Source organism: Brachycentrus maculatus, unplaced genomic scaffold (assembly GCF_059751285.1).
Source record: "Brachycentrus maculatus isolate JH-2025_06_01 unplaced genomic scaffold, ASM5975128v1 h1tg000199l, whole genome shotgun sequence".
Taxonomy (NCBI): Eukaryota; Metazoa; Arthropoda; class Insecta; order Trichoptera; family Brachycentridae; genus Brachycentrus; species Brachycentrus maculatus.
This window is the reverse complement of record NW_028280950.1, coordinates 3,466,466-3,478,205: the sequence shown is the minus strand read 5'-3', so window position 1 is coordinate 3,478,205 and position 11,740 is coordinate 3,466,466. Positions and strand designations below refer to the sequence as shown.

General features: G+C 29.7%; 1 protein-coding gene and 1 non-coding gene across 2 annotated transcripts; both read left to right on the top strand.

Annotated features, from left to right (window-relative positions):
* Nucleotides 1–6,856: 6,856 nt before the first annotated feature.
* TRNAK-CUU (transfer RNA lysine (anticodon CUU)) lies at nt 6,857–6,929 on the top strand. Its single transcript has one exon. It is a non-coding gene; the product is annotated as a tRNA-Lys (tRNA).
* Nucleotides 6,930–8,647: 1,718 nt separating this feature from the next.
* Nucleotides 8,648–11,146, top strand: LOC148307485 (uncharacterized). Its single transcript, XM_088263430.1, has 2 exons — nt 8,648–8,704; nt 10,023–11,146. Exons 1-2 carry the CDS (start codon nt 8,648–8,650, stop codon nt 11,043–11,045), a joined length of 1,080 nt encoding a protein of 359 aa, XP_088119556.1. The 3' UTR covers nt 11,046–11,146.
* The last annotated feature ends 594 nt before the right edge of the window (nt 11,147–11,740 follow it).

Genomic DNA, 11,740 nt, shown 5'->3' with positions numbered 1-11,740 from the left:
AAAAATATATTAATACTAATGGCTTTTCGTTAGCACTCATAAATATCTAAAAAAAACTCCTTTCAAAGGAAGTTCAAAAAAATGTTTATGGACCATCTACTCTCCCACTGTTTTTCTTGACATGATAACTATATTAAATACTTTATTTTATTTTGAATTTATGCCATTTTTTAATACAGAGAATATCATAGATTAAAATTTTAAAAATATATAAAATCAAATGGATGTATTTTATTATAATGTACATACATTAAAATTTACCATTATTTATATCTTATCGGAGTTGCGACTAGTGACCATTGACATACATATACATACATATAGTAAAATAAGTCCAAAAATTATTGTAGAAAGTTGGTGGTACATTGGCAGTTCAAGACGCGTGACGTAACAGGAGTTTGTTTGAAGAAAAAAATGTTTTTCGTTTTATTAAAAATTAATCGTATGTTAAACCCATAGGTGCAATAAAACTTATTTGTGGCAAATAGAACTACATATATTATTGTTCACTTACAAACCAGCTGCCTTGTGGTACAAAATTTATTTATGAATCTTGCACGTAACCCTTTTTATTATTGATTCTACAATACATTGTACTGCGAGTACTCAAAGGGGGATAGAGAAACATAGTTCAATTATTGTAACCTGATTTCATTTTGAATTCTGTCGTAATTGTCACATGATTAATTTAGAGCTATGTGAGGCGTTTGCAGCATAAACGACAGTTGGATATTTTTTAATTTTAGTTTTATTGCTAACTTAACTGTACTTTAAACTTGAAACACTGAAAATGTAATTATCGGCAGTATACCCGACGAAAAATAACAAAACTTGAACGATCGTATTCCTTTAGTCGTATTTCCACTTTTTTCCATAATTCTCGCATGGGTCAAAATAAAAGATGTATTCATCAAATAATACCAAATTGATTTCTTTTAACTAAGTGGACCACTTTTTATTTTAACTTGGCGGATCATTATGACAATTAAAGTGGTCTCAAAATCACGTTCGTTTCATTTCAATAAATATTTTATTAAGACGAACTACACAGACTCTTTCGGCACTATCTTTATTTATTTTGTGATACATATATATTCCTTAGATTTAAGATTTTTTGCCTTTGCTTTATAATAAATATCATTTCAACCCTACTCAATGATACACATGTCCAGAAGAAAAAAATGAATATGTAAAACAGTAACAGTGTTTTTTTCTCGAGTAAGGGGAAAATACTTTTTGTTCAATCTATTTGCATAATTATTTCATTAAAGTATAATTAAAATTAAAAAAATATATATTAATATCTCTTATGTTTTATAAACAAACGATTTTTCACTGGTTCAAAACACTAATATTTATGTTCTTTTTTATCCTACATTTAGGATTCTGTAATGTTATTTATTATTGTACTATCGAAGGGTTTTCTTAAAATCAGGATAATGAGACACGACATACATAAATGGAGTTTGTTCTATTGTGGTTATAAATGTCTCATTCCTGAAGGATCAGAGGGCGGGGCGGGTTACAATTTAAATATGTGTAACCTATTATTCAATAAATCCGAATATAATAACTAAGGTAAGTGTCTATAATACTGACCTAGTTTTTGTCTTAAGCCGGTCCATATTTTTAAAATATTTATTTAATATTAAAACGGCTTGATAATTTTTTAAATTTATTTTTATTTTTTAATGGGATAGTTTTATCCTTACAAAGTTAAAAAAATAATAGTCAAAAGTCAAGTGCATATATTAAAATCCACGCAATAAACAGTTAAAGGCTTTGTATTCAATACTGACCTATTCGAAATGGATTATTTCATAATACTGACCGCTGTTGCCCCTATTACTGACTATGAGTGAAAAAGACAACTCAATTCATATTTTAATATATTTTACCATATGTAAACTGGAGTAAGATATAAATATTTGTAATGGAAATAAATGTAAAAGTAAGTACTTATGTGACAATTTATTATTTATTAAAAAAAAACATATTGGTTAAACAAAATGTTTTGTTAATGTATTTTTTTAAGCTCACTATAAATAAGTAATTCTGGAATGGAATAATTTCCTCTAGCATTTAGTCACACCGGTTCTGGAATTGTTTTTATGATTCCTTCTGAAGTATACTATATAGTATCCTGTTTTTCTGGCACTTCCAGTTCAGGCATACCACGACCTTGATCAAAGCGGAACCATCCTTTTTGGGATTTATTACAATTCCTAAAAAAATCCCCTTCTTACTTTACAATACAGGACTCATTTTATTTTAGTTTTTACGAGGAAGATTTTTTGAAGACCCTTGGTGATTTTCAGTTTTTTTCTTCTTCTTTTCTGCCACTTTACCTTCTGGCACACAGAGACTGCTTAACCTTTCCTGTCCAGAGTAAAAAAAAAACAATCCGCGGGTTCCGAAGGGGCTACTGGCAATACCCCAAGTAAAATGCTAAAAATACAGGTTTTTCACAAATTCGACTAATGTCAAAATGTTTATCATGCTATTGTTATTCTATTTTTTCCATTTAATTTTGAATTTTCTGCAATAAACAATAATTTTCAAAAAAACATAGTTGTGAAGAAGTTCTCTGCGGAAATGACATTCAATTCCTCCCAATGTTTAAGCATCACTGGACACTAGGCGCTTCGGCCGGAAACGATGCAAGCGAGAGGGGGTGAGGAGAGAAAGAGAGAGAGAGAAGCATACTACTCGGTACATACTAGCGGGTTTCTAATTTGTCGTATATTATGGTGAAAAAAAAAACAAAGAATGGTAAAAAAATCAGATAGCGAGAAACAATACTAAAATGACATTACGTTGTATGAACAGTTTGGACTTGGGTTTGGGAATATCTGTCCATCTGTAGCCTGATTTGGAAGTGAACAAATTTTCTTCATTTCTACTGTTGTCTACCATATGTACGGGCTTGACGCTGTTAGAGTCAGATTCATCAAGTTCTTGGATTATATAGTTATCTGAGTCGGCGTCGGAAGCATAATCTTTATTTTCTAACCCTAAATGGAATTCATCATCACTTATATACATACATCAGTGTCCGTATAGCTCAGAAGTTGCTCAATCATATCATCTGTCAATTATTTTCCACTCATTGTTAGGGTAAAGTAAATATTAAAATTATGACAATTTAATTTTTGTAAAAAGGTAGATATTTATAAAATAAATATGAAAATGCAATTGCACCAAGAAATTTCAGTAGATAATTTAAATTAATAATAATTCTTATTAGACACGAAAAAAAACACTCTGTATTTGCCAAATTTGCACGCGTGTGAATCGAGAACACGATTCACACGCGTGCAAATTTGGGGATCTACCGCCGATGGTTAAACTGTGGAGATAGATACAGCGCTAGTAAAGAAATTGATATCCCCTTCGGAACGGGACAGTTAAACGCTGTTAGAACATTTAAGATCGTGGGATTTGGAGGTTTACAAGGAGTAACCTCATTTGGGTGTGCAACATTAGAGCATGATGGTAGTGTGCCTGATATGTATATACATATATATATATATATATATATATATATATATATATATATATATATATATATATATATATATATATATTTATATTTATATTCTACTAACCCTTATCCGCACCCGATGGTGCACTGCATCTGCACTGATGTTGTATTGACGCAGTGTTATCTCGATAGTTACTTACATGAAGGCAAGGTGATCACTAATGCGAGTATAGTGGAATCAGTTTATGTTTGATAATAAACAAAGTTTTTTTTGTTGATATTATGTTAAAAAAGAAAAAATAAATTGTATTTTAACATAAGAAAAATCACAAAAAGATGGCTCAGAACGAAACTCCTTTTCTGAAATAGTATGTGTTTATAATACTGATCTAGATTCGTTTCTATTACTGACCGCTGAAACTATTTATTATAATTATAAAACCAAGCAAAAATATATAGGTCAGAATTAGGCCCCCATAATTCAAAAACTGTATGCTATCCAAAGCACGCAAGAAATTTACGTATTTAAGAATTTTCACAAATTTATGTAAACTTTAAAAATGCTCTCGTCTTACTCATTACTGACCTATAGGTTAGTAAAGGAAACTAAAGAAATTTCGGGTGAATGTAATACTGACAACTTTTATTTTATAAATGTATTGTATTAATCATATGGTTATTTCACAAATACTTTGTTTTTTGTAAATTCAATACACTAAACTAACTAACACATATAAAATATTAGTAAATATCAATCATATAAAAATAATACACCTTTAAAATAAAACTTGAAAGATTAGGCTTATCTGTTAAGGATTTTCCGTGTGCGCGCGCTACTTGCCAGATGTCCAAACTATAACTGATATTTCAAATATGAAAAATCAAAATATTGACTGTAAAACATTGTCATCACATAACACAAGCATGGCTGCAGTGTTGGTAATATTAAAAATTAGTAATAATTGAACCAGTGTCTTATTATCTGTTGTTTCTTTGAAATAGGTCAGCAATAGGGGCTAGGTCAGTTTTATAGACACTTACCTTATATATTTACATTGGATATCCCCACATCTGGCACATAAATATGAATATATTACATTAGGTACTACATATATATACTACATATACATAAACTAATCAATGATATAACATTATTTGAATATACTGGTTCAACGATTGGATAATCCATATTTGTGTACAAGTACACACTCAAAATGTTGTAAATATTCATTTTTGATCAAAGTTTATTACTTTTTTTATTTAAAATTTAATTCTGACACATGTTTCGATGCATTTCGCATCATTTTCAAAACGGTATTTAATTTTATACGGAGTTTTTTAACATAAAATATCATCATTAATAATAAAGAAATCAGTAGAAATTCGATCGAAAACTATAAATTTATTTTATTTATTTTAACATGGTATAAAGATTTTGTATTTGAAGTGTTATATGTAAATTTGAAAGAAGTTTATAAATTACTTTTCAAAAAACCGGTTTAAAGTTATTTGTGCCAAATACTTGGGTTTATATTTATTTGCTTACTTTTAATTTATAAGTCTCCTCGTTTTACTGAGAGAGTCGCGTAAATTTAAATTACATTTAGCATTCACCGCATTTGAAGCGGCAATTTAAATAACACGGAATAGGTTGTAGGTTGGTGGGTATATTTTGAATTTAATTATCCGTGAACAAGAAAGGGAGAACATTTTTTTAAGCTAAAAAGTATTTGACAAGACTAAAAGAGGATATTTCTACTTTCCTTAATTAAAAAAACAAAAAGGTTACTTTCTTGAATCATTTAAGCCTAGATCGTCGAGAATATGGAAACTTTGTTGGCAGAATGTTTTCCGACACTTACCAGATTTTATTATTTTTTATTTAAGATTGATTAAGACCTAGCATATCGGTCACTCCTTTCAACAACGTCATATATCAAAAATCGTAATTTTTCAGTTGTGCATGTTTTCGGAATGCCCAGAAAATGTTTTATATCCCAGCAAAAGCGGCATATTTTCAACCTAATATTTACCCGCTACAGGCCAGAAAGTGTTATTTTTGCATTTTGAAGAAAATGTGTTGTTTAATTATTTTTTTTTAAATAAAGTAAATATTTTTCAAATGGAGAAAAAACCTTGAGGTTTTACCTAAAAAGATCTGTTGCACAGTAAAAAGTTCAATAAGTGGCTTGATATTTATTTTTAATATATTTTTAAACTTTGAAAATGACGTTGTTGAAAGGAGTGAGCGATATGTGGACTAAAAATAAACATTAGATGATTATTAACACTACTTTCTTGTCAAAATTATTAATTATTCGTGACATTCCATTTTTGTTATTTTTATATTTTTAAACTTTAAAAACGTTCTCCTGAAAAATCAAGTTTTTTTTTATTTATGACGTTCTTAAAAGGAGTGAGTGAATTTTCTTTTAACCCAGGTAACATTTGACGTAACTGATTTTTTTCTTTATCGTTTTTGTAAGGAAAAAATAAGTTTTTCTCCGAAATAAATATACGGTTTTAAAATTAAAAGAGTTATTGAAAGGTAAGGAGTTTAAAAAATATATAAAAATATTTCTTTCTACACATATTCTAAAAAACAAACAAAATACTAATATTTTTTTTTAAATAAGCGCACCCGCTTTCAGCACAGCCGGACGCTTAATGAATTATACTATTACGAGTAAGGCCTTAATACTCTTAAGATGCTAAAAGTGTATTTAAAAAATATTTAAAATTTTCTAATGCATTCATAACGATTTTGTCTATGACTCATAAAGTAAAATAATAAGTAAATCAATTAAAATAATTAAAACTTTAATTAATTTTATTCATTAAGTCTACTACTAATGAAATCCATAGCAGCACAAGAAAGTGCAGAAGGAAATTGAAATTGGAAATTGGACACCGCCTGCTTTGAGACTAAGTTTGAGAGTATCTAATGTGCACTCTGTCGGAAATTTCTCGAAACACGTTGTAACTCAATTTATTATGAGATATTTGAAATAGATCTTCTTAAGGAGTCAACATCAAAACTAGTATTTATTCAGGTTTTAATAATAAATGTTTTTTTTTCAAGTTTCAAACAAGTATACATTATTTATATTATATTATAATAAAGCAAAAGAAAATATGTTTTATGATTCACTTGTGGTTTTGTTTTTGACTTTCAACAATAGGTGACAGTAATGAAAAATATTTTTTAAATATTTTTTTTACACACCACCGAAAGTATTCCAGGTTCATACTCGATTCATTTGTCAAAAAACGATACACAAATTTATTATTTTGCATTTTAAAAATATGAATTTTTTAATGGGTTTCCATCAATGTGGTAAAAATAATACTTTTTAGCCACTCTGGGTACCAGCCCGGCTAGCTCAGTCGGTAGAGCATGAGACTCTTAATCTCAGGGTCGTGGGTTCGAGCCCCACGTTGGGCGAAATATCTTTTTGTAATTTTTTTAGAAAAACAAGTTTTCTAATAGCATAGTTTTATTTCATAATCTTGAATAGAGCTGAAACTGGTAACTATGGATTCATAGGTCCGATAAACGTCGACAGAAATGTGCATTATTTTTCTTTTGTCCCAATCCTGTGAATTGGTCTACAGCAACAAATGACATCTTCTTCTCCACTCCGGTCATTAAATACAATACATGTTCAACAATTGTGCATTAAATACTAAAACTTTATTTATTTATATATATATATATATATATATATATATATATATATATATATATATATATATATATATATATATATATATATATATATATATATATATATATATATATATATATATATATATATATATATATATATATATATATATATATATATATATATATATATATATATATATATATATATATATATATATTTAAATCGTTACCCTGAACCACTGTTATTTATTAGGTAGCTATTTTAATTGTCCATCAATGGTAATTTAAATGTACACCAACGTACGTTGGTAAATTAAAAACAACGTTTTTTCTGTTATATTCATACATACATGTCATGTGTGACAAAAAGTTACTAGCGTGCGGAAATTCTTTGTTTCATCCTCATTATATTCATAATCTTGTAATATCTCAGGTGTCTCCAACAGTGACAGAAATAATTTAATCCTCTTTTTCAATTTAATTACATTTTAACATAATTAAAATTGTCCAAATAAAATATTGTTATCTTGTTTTATTAAATTGATATTTAAATTCGCGAAGGAAGTATTGGGTAAATAGATTATTACAATCGAACTCCAGTTGGAAAAAAAGGACGACGGGGAAGATAAAATGAAAACAGCACCAAATCCACACTCACAAAATAATTATTTATTTTATTCATTTTGTAAATCGGTAAAATCGAACCCGTGATGCTAGCCTTGCAGTCTAGCGTCAACTCAACTACGCCACGGTTCCCGCGAACGTTCAGGACTAATAAAGTATTAACTTATTTTTAATTTACTTGTATTGCATGAAATAAAATATGGGTTGACTAGCAACTGGTAAAAGCATTGGACTTTGGTATTTTTTTGTTGTTGATGGGAATTGCATTTATTATTTACCTTGCTTATTATGTACAGAGTTTATAGATCATTAAGTGGATTTTTGATTCTTCTTACTAAATAAAGATGCTTTATTTAAATCTGTGTTTTTTGGGAACACGAGTTGTGATCTAGAGTGGGGAAATCGGGAACTCAGCATTTGCTCATTGCTGGGAGAAAATCATGTAAAACTCCTCAGTAGAAGGCGGATTGCTGACTGTCATTTTGCATTTTGTGTCCTTCGACTTATGCTATATATCGTCTAGTGTATGTTTTCTCCATTTTTCCTATGGTTGTTAGGCGTAGACCATCAGAGAGTCGGAGCAAAGAAAAATCGACCCATTGGAAAACCATAGCTGTTGCTGCCAAATGTCGTGGACTGTCTTATAAACCACCCCGTTTTCATAAATTCATAAATTTGAAAGTAATGGAACGTAATCCACGTGACTCTGTCTGTAGCGTACTTTGTAATGCTTTGCCATAGGTATCCCAAGAGGCACCTCAGTCAACAAAGAGTGGTAGTGACCGGTGCGGTGGAGAGGAGACGATCAAGTAGAAGACCTTCAACCTGGTGGAGAGATATAATGGGAGCTCGGAAACACAAATTATAACATGTGGAAAATATGTTATCCACAGCGAGCGCAACAACCAAAGAGACCAACATCCTCAGTAAGTAAAAGACAAGCAAAAAGCCTTTATATACAAGTTCACCCAATTAGGGTGGGGTTATCTCGGTTTGATTAAATGAAAATAAATCCTAATTTGGAGCTGACGACAAATGTAGTCAGTAGAAATAAAAGATTATATTAAACGTTGTCTACTTCTGAAATTCTGATAAAGATCCGTAAATCTGCTCTTTACATCAATCTGAGGATCTTCAATGACACATCACGCCGCTACCTCGCGACGACAACAGGACAGGTGTCATTACTATCATTGGCGTAGGAACATCGTTTTCTTCACTCCATAAATATTATAATAAACAAACTAGTAGAATCTACTAATAATATAAGAAAGATGAAAATATGAACATCTTAACATAGATGATGAAGAATACAGAATTCAGGGTATTTCCTGGATTCCATATTTTTCTTCATCCTATGTTCAGATGTAGATACAAAAATATACTCCCAAGTGGATTTGTGAACAAAGATTTAGACACACTCAAAATATTGTAAAGATGTCTTAATAGTAGAATACAGTGAATAACGTTTTGAAATGTCACATAAAGTTATATTGAAGATTTTCGAGAATTTTCGTTAGGAAAATCGCATATCTTTTAACATTGCTTATGTTGCGGCAATTTTATCGGATTACGTTTTTTAAAGTATACCAATACTATGCGTAAAAAATCATAAAACTAATCTATTCGAAAATGTAATGTAAAACTATAAAGCTATAATTATAAGAAATATCGAAAATCAAGCATAAATAAATACAATGATTGTTAAAGTACTCGTCTGTTCATAATGAATAGTTAGAATGCATATAAGTTAAGATTAAATTAAAAATAAAATAAAAAACATTTATATATCAGAGATATTATTTAAATATTATTATTTTCATTTGGGTAGGAGTATCTACGTGTGTTAAAATGCATTTATCATCAAAGGAAGTAAAACGCGCGACGTCAATGCTTTTTTGAAATTATTGTACAAGTGCCCAATTAAGTGTCATTTTATAAGATTACGTTGTAGAACAGAAGTTCCCGTAATTCATTTCGAGTCGAGAGTCACAGCCTTTTAGTGCTGTCCATTTTAAACGTTAAAATGCGAATCATGAATCAAATAAAAATGAAATATTTATTTTTGATTTCATTATTCATTTTGGAACTAAAATTCAGTAAGTAATATTAAATTTGGTTATAATTTAAAACATTACATTTTATTTGTTAAGAAAAAACTAGAAAACATCGAGACACAAATTTTATGCAATGATTACCAAACTAGCTTTTTCGTCATAATAAGTACTAAGATTTTTATTCGAGTGTATTTTTACAGCTAACGCCATCAGCATCAAGCCGAATCTGGACTTTGGAGATTCTGGATCAGCAGGACAGTACAATGTTGAAATAATCAAAACAGCGCCAGTGTCAGTGTCTAAAGAATCATTAAATCCACTAGCATATACAAATACTATCATAGTTAATCAAAATGTGGGACAACCAACAATAGAAAAAGTTTCTGATAGTGATAATGAGGTAAATGTTGTGTGTAAAAAGAATATATGTATTTATGGTCTTGAAAATTCAGTAGAAAAGCAATCAAAATCCAAAAGTGTTATAAACGACGTTAATGTAATCATAACAAGTGATAAGTCTCTAAAACCAAAAATTGATATTCCTGATATTCCCGTATTCAAAGGACTCAAAGGAGTTAGACCACAGGATATTAATTATAACAATGATGAAGACGATGCCAAGCCAAAAAACGATAATGAACAACCTTCAGTAATTGTAAATAATCCAAATTCAGATAAAACAATTATAATAAATACAGATAAAAACGGTATTCAAAAACCTTCTGTCTATCTGAATCCACCAGTTTTTATACCATCAAATTGGCGTGAAAATATCAACCGGAAAAACAAAGTTCCTCATATTGACCAACCGAATATTCATTACTATCAACATATAAATCCAACTACCCCAAACACTCAGTACTACCACTCCAATGATGTGCACGGCAATGAAAATAGACAAGATGGCGGGTATGAAACGTACAATAGAAGATTCGATACCAGAATTCCCAGTGGTTGGTCGTCTAACTGGAGACCTTTGATCCCTCCACCGCAAGTACCTTCTGACCGGTTCGACTACAATGTTGCCAGGAAGGACAATGGCTTCTCAGGATGGACACCCCAATATGATACTGCATGCAGCTGTTCTAGGAAGCCGGTGTATAGAAATGGACCAACAAGACCTCGCACACCTGTTTCATGGTATCCTGAAACTACTACAAAGCCACATATAGATGACAAACTTGAAAAACCATTTAGTAAAACTCAGTAGAGAAATATCGTTAGTGAAAAACTATTTTAGAAGTAGATAAATAAAGATTCGTTTCTTGCAGCGGATCTCGGTGATTTTTATAAATTTGATTTGGTTAAAAAAATCTTAAAATATTTAATATAGTTTTTCATCGACAAGGGACAGTTTTTTAAATTTAATTTATCAGTATTCTTTTCTTGAATGTTTTCCGCAGATACTTTGTGTAAATTAAAAGATACTTTGGTAGGTTAAATTGTATCAATAAAAAAGTGGTGAAAACAAAGTTAATTAATTTAAAAAGTTTATCAGTATTCTCTTTAATTTAATATGGATATAATATAATGCAATTGGAACTAAATTGATTTTCACTGTCTCGTTAATCTAGTGATCAGCCTTAAGCTTCCATTATCTAGGGAGAAATATTAAGTATTAAAGGGGTAAATTGTTATTTTAATGGTCGGCAAGTAGAGAATTGAAAGCCTTGATATATATCCCAACGAGGGTGTTAGCAAGTGTGAGTTTATAATATTTATTGTTTTGGTATTATTAATTAACTTTGTGGAATGACATGTTGATTAGTAAAAAATTAGTACTTGTATTAGACCACTAATTGAGATTTATTTCATTTCACACAACTAGTTTCAAAAACTATGGATGTTTTCATCAATACGGTTTTTGTGTGATCACCTGACAATGAAAAAATATCTGTTGTTTTC